At 37.4% G+C, this 23198-nt stretch overlaps 1 protein-coding gene across 1 annotated transcript; it reads left to right on the top strand.

The window, feature by feature from the left end:
* The first annotated feature begins 802 nt into the window (after nucleotides 1-802).
* LOC135649637 (uncharacterized) lies at nucleotides 803-22901 on the top strand. The gene is made up of 10 exons (XM_065168213.1): nucleotides 803-1100; nucleotides 1192-1270; nucleotides 1374-1468; nucleotides 2967-3071; nucleotides 3179-3258; nucleotides 12708-12798; nucleotides 12869-12976; nucleotides 21681-21767; nucleotides 22198-22266; nucleotides 22354-22901. The coding sequence occupies exons 1-10, from the start codon at nucleotides 879-881 to the stop codon at nucleotides 22540-22542; spliced, it is 1125 nt and encodes a 374-aa protein (XP_065024285.1). The 5' UTR covers nucleotides 803-878; the 3' UTR covers nucleotides 22543-22901.
* Nucleotides 22902-23198: the final 297 nt, after the last annotated feature.

Below are 23198 nucleotides of genomic sequence, written 5' to 3'. Positions count from 1 at the left end.
AGAAACGTAATCTAATCAAACAATAATAAATTTGACCTATTCAGACTCACATGATGTGCTGATTCGAAAACAGTATACGTAATATAATATTGAGCGAGTGGATTTGGATGGGTTATATTAATTCCCTAAGCTCGAATCCAATCCAATTAATAAATACAGTATAAATGTCATAATCTTATGTCCCGAGAATGACATAACTTGGAAACTGAATTAGTAATTTTGCAGTCAAATTAATTAATAATAACACTGTCGATACCGATTCCAAGTTAAAAGATATGAAATATTGTGTTACATCACTAACCATGCGAGATAAAAATCTTGCCGATGAGAAAAAAAAAAAGAAAAAGAGGAATCATCTTTTTGACTTATTCTTCTCTTATTCTCGTTGTTGCTGCTTTTATTTCTATTGCTTCGACTGTTGATGTTTAAGCTTCAACTTCAAGCATGTGAATTTTCAATATTCTCTTTTATCTCTCATTAAACTAATTGATACCTTCGTATTAATGAATCTCAAATATAACTATTAAAATAATTGTTGGAGACTATACGTTGTTTTATGTCTCCATGACTTTTTCTTGTATTGCCTCTATATGTATTTTGTGATCACGAATATTCCCTATTTTCTGAAAAATAGATTATAAATTATTGCTTCTCTAAATATTCTCTATTTATATAAATTATAAATAGATTTACTGAAGAAAAATATATAACAAGAGAGCTGACGTCATAAAACAAAAATAAAGCCGATGGCCAAAAACAATACATAAATATTGGAAATCGATTTCCACCTATACCTGCCAGTTGCCTCGGGAATCACTGCCTCTTTGGGTAATACTCGTAGCTTGCGGTGGGCGGGGGAGGGACGAGAGGCGAGCGGAATGGTGGATCCGAACGCGATCATGGAGGAGGCGGCGCGGCTGGCGGAGGCGGCGCGGGAGCTCGACGATGCGGCCGCCGCCCTTATCTCCAGAACCTGGAACGAGGAGCAATCCCTTCGCCAGCGCGCCCTAGCTCTCGAGTCCGACCTCCGGAGGCTCCAGTCGTCGCTGGACTCCGCCGCCAAAAAGAAGGGCGCCATCGATTCGAAGATCGCCGAAAAGGTGGGAGGATCCGTGCCCTTTAGTCCGCTAGATCTCGATGTGGTTTCGTGAGGTCGAACATCACGTTGATTGCCATTTCCCTATGTTTTAGGTCGACGAAGAGTTATACAGGGTGAGATGCGTCATTAATGATGGGGACGTCGCATCGCTGCTTCCCAGCAAGGCTCATGGTAAATTCTAGATGGATTTGGGATGAAAAATGCGTCTTTTAGGTTCTTAAATTTCGAAGAATGAACAACTGCGGATTCACTTATGATCACTGCATGTGTTCAGGTCGGTTCTTGAAGATGTTTCTTGGCCCTGTCAATGTACGAGCAACAAGGAAGGAAGTTCAACTGAAAGTGAAGGAGGAGTATAATAGCTACAGGGTATTCTTCCATCCTTTATTTCATGTGTTGCGAGATCTGTCTTCTAGAATTCACTTCATAATGTCGTATCTGATATAAGCCAGAATGTTTTGTGGGTTTAAACAACCTTTATTGCTTCCTTTCCCTATTTTCAGAAAGCGTCTGAAGAATTTCAAACATATATTTTCTGATGATTTATCTGCATTCTTTTAGTGGCTGATAAAGTGTGTGATTGTTCCACAAAATTGACATTTTATTCCCCTTAATGTAGAAAGGAAAAGAGTGAGAGGTCATGCTTTATGCATGTCTTCTTTTGATTAAGCTTCCTTGGGGAACGTTTGCAGCATCAACCATGAAAGATAAAAATAATAATTAAAAAAAAGCTTTATAATATACAGGTGAAAAAGGCATCTTCCAAACGAATGTAAAGAAGACCTCGTAGTGCAATTTGACTATAAGTCACAATGTAGGGAAGAGATTCAGCTTAATGCTTATTAACAATAAAGGTTTACTTCTAGAACCTATATTATTAAAGAATGTTATGTATTTACTGTTTAATATCAAACTCTTCCAAGATTGGTCTGTTTTCCTCCGGAACAAAGATAACAAGTTAAATTGCAGATTGAGAACTTGTAAGTGGTATGTCTGGTTCCCTGCGAGAAAATACTTTTCCACGGCAACAGGGTGTCTTTGCTGCAGACCTCTGGAACCTATGCTGCTAGAAAACATCATTCTTTTGCTATTGATGCCACTTCTCTCAGAAGCATGGTTTGTTTCTCTATGCACGATGGACTTCAAGTTAAATTATGACAAAGTAATTTATAGATGTTGTTTGGTTCTCTGCAAGTGTTATCTTTGCTTTCACAACAGGGTTTTCTGCCTAGAAATTGAGTCACACCTGAAGGGGATGCAGGTTATGTTGCTAAAGCAGTCCTTATCACATATTTTTCTGCTGAAAAATATTGACTTGTAATGAACTGCTCACTCTTTGGTTTCAACCTTGCTTTTTTATTCTAGAATCTATACAAGTATATAATATGTGGACACTGAATCAGAGCAAGGTGGTTCTTTTATTCAATAGCGGAGCGTTTAGGTTCTGATTTGTAAATTTTCAACAAACAACATTATTGTATCTGTATTTCTCAAGTTCCAATACTGAAACTGATCTATTTCTTTATGTACTTTGGCTGCTGTATCTCCTGAATCAGTTTAATTTGTTTTAGAGGAATATGCTAACTTAAACATGGAATAGTTATTGTTGGTTTGGCTAGAATAAGTCTACTTAGTGCTGGCAGTGACTGACTACTATAACACCAGGACCACGTCACAATTATATGAAGACTCATTGTTATAGATAGGTTCATGAACTGTGCAAGTGAAAATTTGCTTGATTATTATTTATAGATTTACTTTATCAGAAAAGATGGTTAGGAAAAAAATATGTTCAACCATATATTTGATTGGATGTAATACTCTCACCAAGAGATGCACATTATAAGCATTATGTTCTTTATGCCAGGACAGAACAGCCTTCTTGTTTCTTATATTTCCATCCACCTTACTACTTTTGAGATCTTGGGTTTGGGATGGATGCTTGCCTGCATTGCCTGTCCAGCTATATCAGGTATAAAATCATTGTGATCACAACTCCAATTGTGATTACATTGTTGATGATTATTTGTTTTCTAAAAAGGCTACTCTGCATATGTTGCTTGTGTGAAACACTTTTAGGTTTGGCTGTTATACCTCTACACAACTTTAGCTTTGCGGGAGAACATATTGAGTGTAAATGGAAGTGACATTCGTCCTTGGTAAGGAAACTTCTTATTTATGCTGTTTATTCCTATTAGTATGTAGTAAAGGTAAAAAACATGGTTTGCATATATTTAGCTTGGGATTACATTTTGTTTATATTTTCTGATGTTAGAGTGATTGTTTTGTTAGCTGTTCAGCTAATGTGTTATTGTTAAGAAAAATATTGTTTATACTTTAATAAACTTATGGCATGTGCTGTCTTGCACATGAATTTCTTTTTTTTTCACATGACAAATCTTTTAGGTAACCTTTATCTTCATTTCTTAATATTACGACTCAATAAACAACTAACTGTACCTGTTACTTTTTCATTCTATTTTGTGAATACTTTAATTTTTATCTATACAATGTTAGGGAAGTTGGAAGAACGGGTGTTGTTGGGATGTTCTATCATGTTGTTGTGCTGACATAAGTGCGCTGGCAGGATGTTAGGACTCTAGCTAGGAGAGTCCTACTTGAGAGGGACATTCATGTAAAACCTACCTAAGCCGACCCCTATTAAAGAGGTGAAGAGGCTGGCAAGGGTTAGGAGGTTGTTTCTTAGAGATGAATTAGGAGTTGTAAAGGAATATGAGTCTTGAGTAGAAGTCTTATTAGGAGTTGGTTAGAAATAGGAGTCTTGAGTAGGAGTCCTATTAGGAGTTAGGGTTTAGAAACCCTATAAATAGCCATATATTCCTCCTCCTTTGATAAGCAATAGATGAATCTTTTCTGCAGCCTTTGAGCAGCAACTCGGAGGGAGGAACCCCTATAGAGTTCCAAGGAGGCCGATCCCCTAATGAGATCAACCCCAAGTTTAGAATCTGTAAGGGTTCTAAGACCTGGTATCAGAGCAGCGTTCTTGGCGTCTCGCTGCCCTTCCACAGCCATCCATCAACCCTCCACAACCGCCCAAAGCAATTCCCACAATTGCTTAAGAGATCGTTGCCAAATTCCGCTGTCATCTCCACCACCATGGATCATCCTTTGATCTCCCCGTGAATTGCAACAGGTTCTGGTTTTCTATCTTACTGCTACTGTAATTTAGTTATCCTTATTTGAAAATCCAAAAAAAAATTATTCCTATATTGCTGCATAAACTTTTCGTCATAAAGTTTTCATCTCTACGACGAAAGATACATTGCAGAATTCCAATCGTATAGTACCGTCTGTTTGATCTTGCTACTGTGTTTTTTCTATCCAAATCTCTACGAAATTTTTATGACATCTTTGACATTTCCTAACAGCAGATTTCCTTTGGTTTTGTCAAAAAATTCTCAATATAAGCCATTGATATTTTACTTCTAATCTGCTATACTTGAAAATCTGCACTGTAAAATTTCAGCCGCATACCACTGTTTGTTTGATCTTGATACTACGTTGTTTCTATCCAAATCTCTACAAAATTTTTATGATAGCTTTGACACTTCCTAACAGTAGAATTCCCTTTGGTTTCATCAAAAAATTCTCAAAATAAACCACTGATCTTTTACGTACAATCTGCTATACTTAAAAATCTGTGCTGCAGAAAATTTCAACCGCATATTGTTGCCTTAACCCATCTATTTGCAATCTTTTTTGAATGAAATTTCTTATACACTTCATAGATCATCTTGGCTTCCATCTATGATTGATCTATTAAGAAATTCATCTCTAAAAACGATTTTGTGTTGTTGCAAATTTTCGTCGTAACTCGCTGAAATTTCTCGACGAGAATTCTGCAATCGCAACTTGCACCAATTTCCTTGCTGTTATACTGCCGAAATTTTCTTGATTAAATTAGATATCCTTGCTGTCATATAAACTGTGATTTTTCTATCAATTCCCTCCTCAATTCTCTCAAGTTTTTGGTGGAAATTACGTCGAGAAATCGTTGTTTCTTCGACGACAATTCTACTCTTACAAGACATCACATACTTGCTGCAACTTCCACTTATTTCTATCAAAGCTTTGTTACCATCTACCACAGATCCAAAACTTTCATCTACAGCCCTAAAACTCCATCAAACCACACCCAAAATAGCCACAAAACAAGCCTAAACCGTAGCCTACATCCATCGATTTACCAACCCTTTCGACCATCACCTCTCTCAACCAATACATGCCTTTAACACGACAACAAAAGAGAGATCTTAACATTACAGATTTGGCAGTATATACTATGGCATCTGAGGAGGTAATCAATCCTAAATTCGAAGCCTTCGAGGTGCGAATGGAGGATAAGATTCGGACGCTCTTTACCGAACTCAGATTGGGTCGACCACTAAGCCCGAAGAAATCACATCAAGGAGAGAGCTTTGCCCAATTGCACTAAGCCCAAAGATATGACTTCCAAGAGAGGGCAAGCTCTATGACCAACCCCAACTATCCATGCATGAGAGTGGATTTCCCTAGATGGGAAGAAGGAGACCTGATTGGTTGGATCTTGCGCGCGAAGCGATATTTTCGGTACCATAAAACCGCAGATGCATCTATGGCGAAAATTGCAGCTATACATCTTGAAGGGGATGCTATACAGTGGTTTGACTGGTTTGAACATACTTATGGAGTCCTTTCATGGTGATAAGTCAAAGAAGGACTGCTGATCCGCTTCAAACCAACCGATTACGAGAATATTGACGGACAACTAGCAAAGATCCGACAAACCTCTACCATTCAGGAGTACCAAACCAGGTTTGAAAGGTTATCTAATCAAACTCGTGATTGGTATAGAAAACTGCTATTGAGGACCTTCATTGAGGGCTTGAAGCCGGAGATCCAAGGAGAAGTTAAAGCACGACAACCATATATGCTTATGGCAGCCATCTCTTTCGCACGACATCAAGAGGAGCAATTGAACCATGAAGCTCAGAGGACTAGGGTCGCTCCTCAACCAGTAATATTGAAGCTCTCAGCCTCCCCCATTATCGATCAAGTCCCTACACCAAAGAGGTTAATAAGAGAAGAGCTTCGGGAGCGATATGCGAAGAGGTTATGTTGGCATTGTGACGAGCCGTGGAGCCGTGAGCATCGCTGTAGTAAAGGGGGACTTCTTATGATTGAACCAATAGAAGAAGAAGTCATTGAACATCCAGAAGAGAGCCTTGGACATGAAGAAGATGCAGAAGAAGAGCCATAACCGACCGAAGTTACGGTACATACACTAGCCGGCTACTCAAACCAGCAAACGATAAAAGTTGGAGGCCTTCTCAAACAACAACCGATCACTGTTCTCATCGACACGGGCAGTACTAATAACTTTCTAAACAGTAAGGTTACTATACAGATGGCCTTACCTATCGAGAATTGCAATAAGTTTGACGTTAAGGTCGTCGATGGATGGATTTTGAAGTATGATCGTAGGCGTCCGCAAGTGAAACTGTTGATGATCATGAGGCCTTACCAAGAGATAATTACATATTTCTTCCTTTTCCCTCTTGATGATCATGAGGCCATGCTCATAATTAAATGGTTGACGACATTATGTGATATTTCTTGGAATTTTATGTAACTAATTATGAAATTTTACAGTAAGGAGAAACAGGTGATACTGAACGGGAAACGTGGGGGCGACGTAACGACGATTTGCACACAACAAATGGAGAATGTTTTGCATAAAGCTTGCAGTAGATTTTTGGTACAACTTGAGTAGCAAACTAAGGGAGAGCCAATAGAATTTGAAGATCCAAACCTACTTCCTTTACTTGCTGAATTTTCAGATATATTTGACGAACCGTACAACCTACCTCTTACCCGTCGGAATGATCATTATATAACGATTCTTTCAGGCAAACCTCCAGCAAATACTCGGCCATATCAATATCTACATCTCCAGAAGGATAAAATAGAAAGGATTGTAAAAGAGATGCTCGAAACAGGAGTTATTCGACCAAGTTGCAACCTCTATTCTTTACCGGTGCTACTTGTACGCCAGAAGGACGGAACATGACGAATATGCGTTGATTACCGAGCTCTCAATGGCATAACCATCAAGGATAAATATCTTATTCCAATAGTAGATGAATTGCTAGATGAAAGGGAGCACAAATCTTTACAAAGCTGGACCTTTGATCCGGGTATCATCAAATATGAGTGTGCGAAGAAGACATACCGAAAACCACCTTTTGAACACACAACTACCACTACGAATTTTTGCTTTCTTCAACAGAAGGTAGAATATCTTGGACATATCATATCAGAGGAAGGTGTGACGGTGGACCCCTTCAAAATTAAAGCAATGAAAAACTGGCCTACCCCGAGGAACATAAAATTGCTACATGGCTTTCTGGGTTTAACAGGCTACTATCATAAGTTCGTGAAAAACTATGGAAAGATCAATGCACCACTTACTTTCTTACTGGAAAAAGATGTCTTCCAATGGTTAGACAGAGCCTCCGCTGCCTTCGACAAACTTAAGGCAGCCATGACGGCGACGTCGGTGCTAACACTACCAGATTTCAACCGACTCTTCATTATTGAGGCCGATGCATCTGAAGTCGGAATTTGAGCCATTCTCATGCAAGATAGTCGACCACTCGCATACACTAGCAAGACATTATCTCCCTCCCATCAAAATAAGTCAACATATGATAAGGAGACGCTCGCCATTGTGCGTGCAGCAACGAGGTGGAGACCCTATTTGATTGGTCGACAATTTCAAATTAAAACCGACTATAAAAGCCTCAAGTACTTTTTGGAGTGAAAGATATCATCCCCTGAGCAACAAAAATGGATAACAAAACTTCTTGGATTTGATTATGAAATAACTTACAAAAAGGGGAAAGAGAATGTTCTTGCAGATGCGCTTTCACAGATACCCGAGCAAGCTGAAGTTTCGGCCATTTCACTTCCGACCAGCGACTTCCTTGAGGATATTAAGATGGAATGACAGGAAGATTCAGAGACTAGTAAGATTATAAAAAAATTGGAGGAAGCACCAAACTCCGTAGCTCATTACAATTGAGACTCAAAAGAATTATACTATAAGGGACGCATTGTGCTTATGATAAATTCTACTTGCATCTTCACGAGCAGAGTTTGGACAAAGTTATTCCATATGCAGGGTACTAAATTGAAAAGGAGTACGGCATATCACCCACAAATCAACGGCCAGACAAAAGTTGTAAATAGGTGCTTGGAGACAACCCAAAGCCACCCACCAAATATGACTATCCAAGGAGAACTCCAGACCCAGCTAAGTGTCATTATTGATCGACGGATCGTGACTCGACGACGATGACCCACTACTAAAGTGCTAATACAGTGGGTGAACCTACCAACAGAAGATGCCACTTGGGAGAACTATGACGACTTGAAGATCAAATTCTCAAAATTCATGAATCGTCAGCCTCGAGGACAAGGCTGATTTGAAGAGGGCGGGTCTGTTAGGACTCTAGCTAGGAGAGTCCTACTTGAGAGGGACATTCATGTAAAACCTACCTAAGCCGACCCCTATTAAAGAGGTGAAGAGGCCGGCTAGGGTTAGGAGGTTGTTTCTTAGAGATGAATTAGGAGTTGTAAAGGAATATGAGTCTTGAGTAGAAGTCTTATTAGGAGTTGGTTAGAAATAGGAGTCTTGAGTAAGAGTCATATTAGGAGTTAGGGTTTAGAAACCCTATAAATAGCCATGTATTTCTCCTCCTTTGATAAGCAATAGATGAATCTTTTCTGCAGCCTTTGAGCAGCAACTTGGAGGGAGGAACCCCTATAGAGTTCCAAGGAGGCCGATCCCCTAAAGAGATCAACCCCAAGTTTAGAATCTGCAAGGGTTCTAACACAGGAGAAAAGCAGAAAGAGATAAATGAAGAATCATAATAAAAAGAAGCGTAAATACATAAGTTTTTGCCAGCGAAGGTACTCACTGGCATCAACCGTGTATTTGTTTTCATTGGGTCTAGCTTGTGGGAGAATAGGAATTAGATAAGTAGGTTCCTGAAGTCAGTGTCAAGTGACTATCCCAAAGTGACTGTATATTCATCCTAAGGTATTTGTTTCATATTTTTGGCATGAAGTTTTCACTTTGCAAGGGACAGCCTAAGATGAGCATAGCAGATCACCCCTAGACAGATGGATAGCAAGATGTATTTGGCTTGAACATGTATTTGAGGTGCTATGTCAGAGGAGCCTAAGCCTAACCATGATTCTTTTGGTGTAATGATCTTACAAAATTCATTCCTGTCTTTGTTTGATGGCCTTGTTTGAGGCTCTATTGCTGATCACCACATTCTCTTCATGATTGATGGTGGAAATGGTTGATATTGAGCTAGAAAAGAGGACAAGCAATGGGACTTTAAAAGTAACCAATGGTCTGAAATTGAATGAAGCAAGTTTATCACAAGAATCACAATGATATAGTGTACTTATTTGGCAACTTGGTGCTACTTCAGCTGTGACACTATCAATAAGCTATGGTGAGACTTAATGCTTGCAGTAATCTTTCTTCTTGAAAGTAGCAGTTTTAGGAGACTGTCTTCCTGAAAACATGCTTTCGCCTCACTTATATGGGCTTTTCAAATTGTTTGAAAAAACAGGAAGCTTCCTTCTGTTGCGATTATTCACTTATCTTTTGGAACTTCCTTTTGATGTGAATATCAACAATATTTTTTACGACACAAAGCTCAAATCATACTATTGTAACCAGAAGACTATTTCAAATTTTCATCTGATCTTACTGGAGATCAACCTCATGTTTCTGTCGAGATCTTGGGTCATTGTTTGGATTACAAAGAAGGGAGATTGCATACTGAGTTGCTTGTTTGTTTGAGTATCCCTTGGAAGGAGGTCATGTGGGAGATGCAAGACAAACCTTTTTCATCTTTCCTCATAATATATGCTGAAGAAAAGGTGAAACCATGGACAGGTGGGTTGTTAGAAATCTACAATGCAAAATTGGTTTCAGGTCACTTGTTAACCCAATAGTATGAGCTCAATTCAGTCAGCCATTTCTTGGCATCATTTGGCTTGGCAGCTGAGTTAATCAGCTCTTATCTCCATCATTTAGGAATCAAGAGTAAAATGAAAACTGAAACTAAATGCTGAATTGTTTACCTGTAAAACTGAAAATGAACTGTTTATTGCTATGATATAGACAATCTGAAGGGAATACTCCGGTCTGTGTTTTTGGCAGGGTTTTCAATTTCGTACCGTACCACCCGGTACGGGTGGTATGCACCGGTCCGCCAGCCTATCGGCATCCGGACCACCTGCTACCGCTCGATATTAGATTTTTGGCCCTATATCGGGTGATACGGGACTGTATCGGGTGGTAATGATTGAAATTTCGACCATTACCGACCTGTATCAGGCGATATCGGTCGAAATCGACCTGTACCGAGTGATACCGGTCGAAATCGACCTGTACCGAGCGAAATCGACCTATACCGGGTGATACCGGACGAAATCGACTTGTACCGGGAGGTACTAGTCAAAACCGACCATTACTAATTGATAACGGTTTTCAAGCGATCAATTTGATCATTGGAGGAATCCTAAAGGGTTTTTGATCCCTTTCCTTCCCCCTCTTTTAATTCATTTCACTTATACTCTCTTAAACTCTTTCGAACTTATTTTTATTCACAATCTCTCTCTTATTCTTACATTGTTACTCTTCTAAACTCAACAAAGCAACGATTTGTGGATTCACGATGATCAACATACGACCATCACTATATTGATGCACCAATGGCATACGGTGTATCAATACACTATGTCATGGGATCAATTTCAAGATTGGGTCTGACAAACATATCATATTGATATACAGAGACATAGGATCGAGGACCCCGATCTACCACCCGTGGAGGCTCGTTGTTTGTCTTGGTGGTAGTATCAGGTATATCTACACATGTGATTACTTAGTTTATTTGAATCTTAAAGTTTAAATTATGTATAAAATAATCTAATAATTCAAATAATTTTTTGTAGATAATTCAATATTAATGGAAGGATGATCTAGAATAGATCGAAATTGTGAACTTTGCACAAGGCTACTCTTCAAAGCCCGAAAAAAATATGTGGCACTCAAGGTTTGAAATATCGTACCGTACCAACATTTCGACATTCACGCGGTATGGTACGATACAGTATACTAAGCTATACCGCTCGGCATATATATATATGTATATATATATATGTATATATATATATGTATATATGAAGCGACGTCACCTCGTTTATATATATATATATATATATATATTATTTATATATAAAAATTTTTTTATATATAAAATATTTTTATAAAAGGCGACGTGACGTGGCCTTTTTTGGAGACGTCGCCTTATATATATATATATATATATATATATATATATATATATATATATTTTTTTTTTTTTTTCCTTCTCCGGGCTACCTCACCGAGGAGACGCGATGTCTATATATATATATATATATACTACCCGATAAAGGACGGTCCGTGTACTGGTCAGCTGACGGACCGGTACGTACCGCCCTGTACAGGCGGTATTATTCGAAACCGCATACTTTAGTGGCACTATTCTTACCTAAGTTACATTAGTTTTGCTAAAACTATGCTAAATGTATATTTATTTCTAACTTAAAAATTCTATCCTAACTTTTTTTTTTCTATTTTTCAGGTAAGTTCGAAGGGTTTTATGACTATTTTAGACATACTGCTTGGTATGCCCTGGCGTATTGCTTGGTGTGTTGGTTTCGTACCATACCGAGCAAAGCTCGGTATGTCGGTATGATACGAGATTAAAAACCTTGGTTTTTGGTCATCTCATGTTTTGTTGCACAGCCCTAGTTGATACTTTGTAACAACAGATCGTGATACGCTCTATCATATGTTACTCTTTTGACTTTCTTTATAAATTTTGATGTTTTCACATGAAAGTCTGTTCTTGCTAGAGTCTGGAGTAACTGGCTGAACTAGCAATGCTTAATGTTAGTTTGGCCACAAGAAGCACATGAAAGAAGTGGTAACGAAGGGTACTTCTTGTAGATGGATATGTCTCAATAGTAAATGTTGGGGCAGACCTTATCAATATTTAGATGTCTCCATGTAGATGCTGATTTTGTCTAGGTATGTCTACCGATTTAATGAAAAAAAACACACCTTTGAAATGGTGCATGTTTTTGTACAGGATATGATATTTCTTTTGTTTAAATTCAATAAAGATCTTGTGTGTAACTCAAGCATGCAATGCTGCTTATTAACAAGTCTTTTCCAGTGGAGTCCTGGTCAGATTTGCTGCATAAGGGATAAAGCATGTAATTTCTTTGGGCTGATTCACTAATAAATATTTTGGATCTGTCATGTATGTAAATCTTTCCAACACTGGTTTGGAGAGGCTTACACAATTAAAGAGGCAATCTTGTGAAGTCAATTCTTTGGGTTTTCTGTGAAGAACATTGGAGTTTCACTCATAATTTCCTTTTCCCTCCCTTTAAATAGGCATAATAACTTTGTTAATGTAGTTCAATGACAATCCATGGGATTTTCTTTTATTCTTTGCTTGTGCAGGTGGATCTATCATCACTATTGTGCCATGTTGATGGCCCTTATCAGTCTCACATGGGAGATAAGGCGGCAACCTGATTGTGCTTATAAGCAGGTACAGGCTTATGCTATACCCAAAAATCATGAAAAGTGATCCTTAATCAACACACATAGCTTTCTCACAGAGGGGGGTACAACTGTTCCTGGTGTGGGCTATGATGCAAGGTGTTGCTATGCTTTTACAAAACAGATATCAACGTCAAAGGCTGTATACACGCATTGCATTGGGCAAGGTGACCTTCTATTAGATCTTTGCTGAGTTCAAAGAAGCAAACATTTTCTTTAACCTTATCTAATGACGTTTTATAATCTGCATAAGTTACTATTAGGATTGTCAATGGTGGGCTAATGCTATGAATAACTTTAATTAGATGAACTTGCTTAGCTGGTTCCTTGTTATCAATATACTCAATTTCTAATTTGAAGCCATGTTGCAAAGGTGGGTTTTATGTTCTAAACTAGCAATTAAGTTCCATTTAAAGCATGGTTCTTATCCAGACCGGTATATACTGGTTTACCAGTTCATTCGTTAATAGATGGTAATCCTCCTGAACTGAGTGGTGAGCCCTGGTCAACATATTTTATCAGACTTAGGGTTAAAAGCCGTCCCCCTTGTGCCCTCTTGAGCTGTCTTGTGTTCACCTCCCTCTGCCATTGTCTTGGTCCAGCTATTGCATCCCCTCCTCCCTTACCCAGGGACTGGTGTAGGTCTGAGGCCTAAGATTTTAGACAATGATTTGAAGTGTTCCCTATGAGCTGCCTGTGTGCACAAGCCAGCTGTTTAGATACTTTGCACTAATAAATAAGGGTTAAATTTAAGGAGGTTCTTTATAGGAAAGGTTGGGTGTTGCATCCATTTGTCTGTGGACACACTTGAATATAGGGATCTATCTTCTTCAATGCTCCTTTGCCAAAAAGCATATGGAATCTCCTTTTTTGACTTTCTTTCAAGTCTCAACCCAGGTCCTATCTTAGGTGTGGTGTAAGTCATGGAAGATTAATATCCTAAGTAGCTGGAGATTGTTTTGTGATGGACTTTCTTTTTGCTTTTTATTTTTCTTGAAAAAAAAGGATGTATCCGGTGCACAGATTTTTGTGTGCAATCAAAAAGTAACTGAAGCCATATTGTAGGTTCATCAAAGTGTAGTAAAATATTATTTATATGCAACATTTGAAATAAAAAAAGAGGCATACCTAATGCATGAGGCTCTTGCCAATCTAGGGTCTAGGAAGGGTCACTATACACATCCTTATCTTTAAATATATAAAGAAGCTGTTTCTATGACTCGAACCCTAGTCACTTGGGTTGCAAAGGAGCAACCTTATCATTATACTAAGGCTCGCCCTTAGAAACAAAAAAGTTAGCATCACTAATATTCAGGCTTCTTCTAGATTGTTGTTTTGACCTATGTTAAAATTTCATGTGGACAACAGAAATAGTGGAGTTTATCAAGTTGTATCGCTGACATATGGGATTGTGGACATCATTATAAAGTGTATCACTTTGACAGACTACAACTTCAAAACAATTTAAGTAATATAATTTTGTTAATGGTTAAATGATGTAAACAATAAGTTTTCACATGTGTTAGCTGTAGTCAAGCACCCAAAAAAGCAAAACGAACGGACAATGTCTAGTAGCAAAATACCAAAATAAAATATGATTTTCCACTACCAAGAGTATCATAAATAAATTAGATGTAATACCCAATAATTGCTATCATGGTGTTCTGCATTAGAGTGAATTCCTTCTTCCTTGGATCATCAGAAGTATGTAACTTGATTAATAACACCACAATAAACAACTGTAGGTTTTAATTATTTGTTGCTAGTTACATGAATCTTTTCTTACCATTTAGCTTTATTAAGGGCAATATCACTAGCCCTATAATGAAATTGGTATAGAGATCCAAAGTTTCACATTGGCTATGACCCTCCTTTCTGAGCCTAGGATTGAATGAAGAGGATTTAACAGTGAGCACTGATACCGACGAGGGTAAAATGCAGAATGGATTTTGAAATAACATCGATGGAATAGTTTTTCAGATAGAAAATGTCACAGTAGTCAAGAAACGAATTGATACCGGGAGTAATGCTGAATTTGGTTGGGGGGGGGGGGGGGGGGGGGGCGTAGAAAAGATTTCGTAATAAAACTGACGGCATAGTTTTTTTTCGGATGGAAAATGAACGAACTCACAAGAAAAGCCGACAGTACAATTGTATTTGCGGGAATGAGTTTTCCAAACGGAAAAAAAGGAGCGAACTCACGAAGCAACTTTGGTAAAAACGAAAAATAGCTCACCACCAAGTTTAAAATCAAAAGGGATACAGAAAGATCACCACCCTAAGGATAATAAACAAGGATACAGAACTGAAAGCAAAAGACTCACCACTCAAGGACGCATCCAATAGATACAGAGTTCAAGAGAGCACTTCAAGAGAGCTTCTGCCAATATCCTCAATTTCTAAAGTTCTTTCTAAGTCCTAAAATCCAAAATAAATACTAGTGCATGAAACAACCCTTCATGCATAGGGAATTTCGAAATTAAGTGTTTACAGCTGCTAACCAACTCATTTAATGCATTCCTTGGTCATGAAGACATATTCAACTGCTAACCAACTCCTTTAATGCATTCCTTTGTCATGAAGAAAAACACCTTGAAATAGCGTTAACTTTGTGCAGGAAATATGTTGATGAGTTGTCATATTTGAGTGAGCTAAGTTAAAGATTATGAGGCATCATTGATGGCCGAAAAAAATATTATATCATAATCAAGGTTTATATGATCAGATTGTAGTAAATTAGACACTCCCGTGTCAATCTCACCCGGTTGAAAAAGACTTGTCCTCAAATCTTTGTTTGATTCATCAACATGATTATAAAAAGGACTTAAATCAGCCATATTAACTGTTAGGGATACTCCGTAATCTTCAGGTAGCTTAATTTCATATGCATTTTTGTCAATTCTCTTAAGCACCTTGAAAGGACCATCAGCCTTTGGTTTTAGTTTTCCAAATTTGTCCGGTGGTAACCTCTAATTCCTTAGATGAATCCAGACCAAATCACCTATATTAAACTCCATATGTTTTCTGTGTTTGTTGGCAGCATGTATGCACCTCTCATTTTGCTTCTCAATGGTTGTTTTCACACCCTCATGCAACTTCTTTATCTGTTTAGCTCTTTAATCAGCATTTCCACTAAATTGCTTTGTTGTAGAATAAGGGATTAAGTCCAAAGGACTAATAAGATTAGCACCATAAACAACCTCAAAAGGACTCTTACTGATACTATGATGGATAGAACGATTGTAGGCAAACTCAATTTGTGGAAGAATGAGATCCCACTGCTTAATATTCTTGCTAACATAGCTTCTAAGCAAATTTCCTAAGTTTCTGTTCGTTACCTCAGTTTGCCCATCGGTTTGTGGATGATGCAAGCTGCTGAAATTCAAAGAAGTACCTAGCTTCCTCCAAATAGTTCTCCAAAAATTACTAACAAATTTTGAATCTCGATCAGACACCATAGTTCTTAGAATATTATGCAATTTAACAATCTCTTTAAAATACAAATCAGCAATATAAGATACATCATTCGATTTATTGCAAGGAACAAAGTGAGACATTTTTAAAAATCTGTCAACAACAACCATGATAGAATCCTTGTTCCTTTGAGTTCTTAGCAATCTCAAAACGAAATCAAGACTCGCTTCCTCCCATGGAGCATGTGGCTTAGGTAATAGAGTGTACAATCCAGAATTTTGACTTTTTGTTTTTGCCAAATGATACACTCGACATTGCTTTATATGTCTTTCCACAACTCTAAACATCTTAGGCCAATAGAAGTTCGATTGAATAAGAGCTAAAGTCTTATCTCTACCGAAATATCCACCCAAACATCACCATGAGCTTCAACTAGAATTACTTGTCTCAAAGAACAAGATGGAACACATAAAGCATTAGCTCGAAAAAGAAAACCATCAAGGATAGAAAATTGTTGAAAGGAACCTGATTTGTAATTCTATCATATTGAGCCGAAATCCACATCATTCTCATAGAGATCTTTGAACGTCTCAAATCCAACAACTTTGACTTCCATTGCTGATAATAAAGAATGCTTTCTGCTCAATGCGTCAGCAACCACATTTTGAACACCAGATTTGTGCTTAATTATAAAGTTAGAAGATTGCATAAACTCCACCCAAGCTGCATGCCTCTTGTTTAGTTTTTGTTGGTGATTTATGAACTTTAATGCTTCATGATATGAATATAGCACAAATGGCTTGGCAAGAAGGTACTGACTCCAATGAGATAAAGCTTGATATATGGCATAGAACTCCTTATCATAGATAGAATATTTCCGTCTTGTATCATTCAGCTTCTCACTAAAAAATGCAATCGGCTTTTCATCTTGACTCAAAACAACACCAATTCTTACATTAGATGCATCATAATCAATCTCAAACACATTGTTAAAATTTGATAGAACTAAGATAGGAGCTTCGATCACCTTTCTTTTTAAAAGCTCAAAAGCATCATTAGCCTCATTAGTCCATTTGAATTTATCACATTTCAAACATTCGGTGATTGAAGCGATAATAGAGCTGAAATTCTTGATGAATCTTCTGTAAAAAGAAGTTAAGTTATGGAAACTCCTCACATCATGCAATGAAGCAGGTGTTGGCCAACTGAGAATAGTTTCTACCTTACTTTGATCCATCATGATTCCATTTTTTAAAACAACATACCCCAAAAACACGACACTAGATATAAAGAAATCACACTTCGTTAGATTAGCATAAAGTTTTTGCTACCTCAAAATAAGAAAGATTTCTTTCAAATGATTCATATGCGTCTCTTCGCTCTTGCTGTACACCAATATATCATCAAAATAAACTGTAATAAATATTCTAATGTATGGCTTAAGTATGTGATTCATAAATCTCATGAAAGTGCTAGGAGTATTAGATAGCCCAAATGGCATAACCAACCATTCATATAAGCCTTCTCTAGTTTTAAATACTGTTTTCCACTCATCTCCAGGCTTCATTCTTATTTGGTGATAGCCACTCAAAACAATTTTAGAGAAAATAGAAGCACCACATAATTGATCAAATAAATCATCTAACCTTGGAATAGGAAAACGATAGTCCACTGTGATTTTGTTGATGGTGCGACTGTCAACGCACATTCTCCAAGAACCATCATTCTTAGGCACCAACAAGGCGAGAACTACACAAGGACTCATGTTCTCTCGAATTAATCCCCTTTTCACCAATTCATCAACTTGCCTTTGAAGTTCTTCATGTTCCTTGGGACTCATTCTGTACGTTGCCTTATTAGGTAGAATAGCCCCCGAAATAAGATCAATGTGATGCTGGATATCTCTCAAAGGTGGAAGGCCATGTGGAATCTCTTCCGGTATAACATCTTGAAATTCCTCTATGATTGATTTCATGATTGCTGGTGTCTCCTTATGTTGTTCATTCTCTTCTACTACCACCAGAGCCATAACATGACCACCCTTTTCTAATTCTCCTTTGCACTCACCATAGGACATAAAAGTGCTAACTTCCATTTTTGGTGTGTTGATTTTGGAAGGTTGTAATGGAGCTAAGATAATCTTCTTTTTATAATCTAAAAAGAATAAGTATGTTTGTAGCCGTCATACAACACCCTCTTATCATAATGCCATGCTCTTCCCAACAGTAAATGACATGCGTCCATATGAGCAACATCACACCATATTTCATCTTTATAATACTTTCTAATAGAAAATGAAACTAAACATCTTTTAGTTACCTTGATATCATTTCCTTTTTGCAACCAACATAATTGATATAGATGTGGATGAGGGATTGTGTCCAACTTCAGTTTCTGCACCATCTCCAAAGAAACTACGTTCTCAAAACTGCCGCTGTCGATGATCACCAAGCATACCTTGCCAAGAGAAGTGCATTTGGTGTGAAACACGTTTTTTCGTACCCAACTTTCATCATTGGCCGCATAAGACACTTGCAAGCTACGTTGCAATACAATAGACAAACCGTGATCTGCATAAGTAACCTCTTCCTCATCTTCATCATATTTTGGTTCGTCATCAGCTTCGTCTTCTCCTCCATCACTATGATTTTCAACCAAAGTTACAATCCTCCTATTTGGATAATCTGAAGCAATATGCCCAAAATCATGACATTTGAAGCATTTTCGGCCACTTGGGGTAGAAGAATTAGGCGTTTTTTTGCTGCTAGCAGATTCTTCACCCTTTTCTTGTACCTTCGATATCACCTTGCTTTGGACAGTAGACTTGAAACTTTCTTCTTTTGTAAAACCTTCTTTTGAGCCGTACCGAGAACTCTTTTTAAACTTTTGTTGCTTTTCAACTTTTAATGCCAGCTTGCTCACATCATTTAAAGACCAATATGGTTGCAGTTGAACAACTTTAACAATCTCATACTTCAGACCTCCTAAGTATCTTGCAATGGTTTGTTCTTCCGGTTCCACAAACTCTCCTTGTAACATCAGATTATTGAATTCTATAGTGTACTCCTCCACACTAAGATCTTTTTGCTTGAAATCATGGATTTTGAGAAATATCTCTTGTCTATAATTGTGAGGTAAGTATTTTATCTTCAACTCCCTTTTCATTTTTTTCCATGTCACGATTTTACTTTTCCCCTCACGTTCTCTTTATTTCTTCAGATTTTCTTACCAAAAAGATACGTTCCGTCTGAGTTTGAGTGCCACAAGTTTGACCTTCTTTTGTTCTGGTGGTTCATGAAAATAAAAAATTCTTTCTATTGTATTAAGCCAATCGATAAAGTCATCAACATTTATTTTACCTTCAAACTCTGGAATCTCCAAGCTTGGGTTATATTTATTCTGCCACTCGTCTTGGATTTCATTTCTTGTTCGACATCTTCTCGACTCCCTTGGAAGAGGTGTATTATCATCATAAGTAAACTCACGAACATCATTTTCATGCTGGTTGTTTCTACTTCGAAGTTCTTTAATTATTTTATTTTTTTCTTGTAGACTACGTAGCAATCTTCGTAGCTGCAACCTCAACGACTCAGCGTCATCTTCTTGGTCGTTACCTTCACCAACTACATCTTTTCCATTCCGCCTTGCCATGATCTCTAGCCTTTAGCTCTGATACCAAACTGATACTGGCGAGTGTAAAATGCAGAATGAATTTCGAAATAACACCGATGGAACAGTTTTTCAGATAGAAAATATCACAGTAGACAAGGAACGAATTGATACCGGGCGTGATGCTGAATGGAGGGGTGTAGAAAAGATTTCGAAAGAAAACTGACGGCACTGTTTTTTTCGGATAGAAAATGAACGAACTCACAAGAAAAGTCGACAGTACAATCGTATTTATTGGAATGAGTTTTCCAAACAAAAAAAAAAGGAGCGAACTCACGAAGCAACTTTGGTAAAAACGAAAAATAGCTTACCACTAAGTTTAAAATCAAAAGGGATACGGAAAGATCACCACCCTAAGGATAATAAACAAAGATATAGGAAAGTAAAAGACTCACCACTCAAGGACACATCCAAGAGATACAGAGTTCAAGAGAGCACTCCAAGAGAGCTTCTGCTAATGTCCACAGTTTCTAAAGTTCTTTCTAAGTACTAAAAACCAAAATAAATAATAGTGCATGAAATAACTCTTCATGCATAGGAAATTTCGAAATTAAGTGTTTACAGCTGCTAACCAACTCTTTTAATGCATTCCTTGGTCATGAAGACATGCTCACAATTGCTAACCAACTCTTTTAATGCATTCTTTTGTTATGAAGAAAAGCACCTTGAAACAGCTTTAACTTTGTCCAGGGAATATGTTGATGAGCTGTCATATTTGAGTGGGCTGAGTTAAAGATTATGAGGCATCATTGTTGGCTAAAAAAAATACCATATCATAATCAAGGTTCATATGATCAAATTGTAGTAATTAAACACTCCCGTGTCAAGCACATATAGGTGGTTTGAAATATCATGGCTGCTATGTTTTTATTTTTCGATACGTAAGTTGCACCAGAAATAGTATCGAATATGATATACAAGACTGAAGAAAGCCCAACCCCAAGTATGTGAACCTCTATAAGAGGGTAAACAATACCAAGCACATCAGTCTTGGATCCTTTAGGATGCTTGCCTTTGTGGCATCTGACATGATGACCATGATGGCTGCCTTATAGAATGTCTATTATAGTTTTAGAACCATTATAGTGGTTGTCATGATCTTTTCTCCGAATGTTGGTGTCTTTCCTAGAAAGGTTCTATGATGAACATCTTGTCAGTACAATGCTGATTTAAGTTGTTTTTCCTGCTAAGTCTTTTTGCTATTGACCCTAGCTCCCATTGGATAAAATATCATGCCTAAAGCTAAACTTATAATTGGTCTGCTATAATCATAGCATTTCAATTATAGCTTAAAACAATTATAGTGGCATGCTGATTTCCATGAAAAGCTTCATGCTGCATCTTTTGCTATGGGCCATAGAGGCTATCTGACATATATTATACATCTTGCATATGATTGCTCTTATGCAGTACATCTATTGTGACATCAATGGAATTCTGAAGATGAAAATGGTAATTTATCAAAGGCATGTTATTCTGAGACCAATGTGTCAGTTAATGTGATTCTAAAAATTATATGATCAAAATGGTAATTTGTCGAAGGCATCATATATGGGAGGTTATTGATAATATGATTCTATCATTTGATGCCACAGCTGATGATCTTGGTATCAAGTCATTGGAACAAAGTGATTCTCATTCTGTGTACTGCATGTTTATTAGTGCAATTATGTAAATTAGCAAGATAAAAAAAATTTCTGTAACCTTATCCTTTTATGCTCTAAATTTTGAATGATTATTTGTTTATACACATTTCCTTGTTGATTACATTTTAGCTTCCATTCACAGGCAAAAAGAATGGATGTCGTATGGGGAGAAACTGCTGGTGTTGAAGGTCAACTCTTGTTGTTATGCCCCATCCTTTTCATTTTACAGGTAACATGAGAGAAAACCCTCTTTACATTACCAAAATTGGCTTTTTCACTTGCTGCTACAAATTCTGGCAAACATTCTACCTGGTTATATCAATTACTTGCTTGGTGAAAGGAGGTGAGTGAAAATGGGATCTGAGACTTAAAATTAAACAACTGATTACTCGTTCCTTAATGCTTATGTAGAAACCTTCTGTTCTCATCTCAGTTTCTTAGCATCATGATGCAAATAGATTTTTAAGGTAATGAAGTTTACATGTGAAAAATAAAATTAGAAGTCGCAAGTTAATTGTTAACTTGTATGGAATGTTGTCATTATAAAATCGAATAGTTTATAGCCTTGTACTAGTTTGAGATATCTTTTTTCTTCTCATGCATAAGTTACAAACTTCTACTGACAGTTGAATTTTGTCGTATGAACTTCCTGGCTTCAGGGATTTGAAGCATTCATTGGCTTGTTACTACTTCGCACAGCTTTTGTTGGTGTTACTTGCGAGTGGCAGGCAAGATATTAATTTGTTCTGATGTACCCCTTGACTCTTAGAATCAGAGATGGTTGATTCACACGAGTGTTTTAAATACTCCTGCAGGTTATCGTCTGTGGAATATTGCTGGTTTTGATGGCAATTGGTAACTTTGCAAACACAATGCAGACACTGATAGCGAAATCCAGATTCAAAGCAAAGATGAAAAGAACAAGGAGCAAGCAGGATATTGATCAATGTATCTCGTCTGTGGATCCTTCTTTAATGGGTTCCAAGTCATCAAAGGCATCCTAATCCAGAAAATAGTGAGGTTCACATCATTTTTCTCTCAAGCATGGTCATATTCTGGAATGCTAATCATGTGCAAAAGCAATGCTGATTTGTACAGCTTCTACCTGCATGTCTGTGACTAACAGATGATCAGCCATGCATTATGAGGTTAAATGTGGTTTTGCAATATGATTGGAGGTTTTTTATTTTTTGTGTGTGCTCTCTTCAGCCTCTATCACTCTGATGTTTCAGGCATTTGTACCCAATTAGATCAGCAGTTCTTAGGTTTTTTCTATTTGTTTGTGGTTTAATAATGAATGTAAACTGGAAGACCCCAAAATAAATGGAGAAAGTAACAAAACATTAGTCTGTCTTTTATTTTAGATTTTGCACCTGCAAATTTGCGGCCTTCTTTTTCTCCTGGGCAGGAAGAAGAGGGGATTTTGCACAAGCTTCTGATACAGGTTTGATAATCAACTTCCATTTTACTAATCGTAACTATTTTTAGACTGATATGAATGAAAACAAACAAGGAATCGTGCAAAACAATGATCACAGCTCACGTGAAATTATTGTTTTACGTCTCTTTGTACCTGTCTTCTTTGTCTGTTGTTGCACTTTAAAAGTCTTGGTTGTCGCTCTGTGAACAACCAAGAAATCCAAAATTGCACTAAAAGATC

This window comes from Musa acuminata, chromosome BXJ3-9 (assembly GCF_036884655.1).
Source record: "Musa acuminata AAA Group cultivar baxijiao chromosome BXJ3-9, Cavendish_Baxijiao_AAA, whole genome shotgun sequence".
NCBI lineage: Eukaryota > Viridiplantae > Streptophyta > Magnoliopsida > Zingiberales > Musaceae > Musa > Musa acuminata.
Note: the sequence above shows the minus strand (reverse complement) of the source record. Positions and strands in the feature narration are given on the sequence as shown.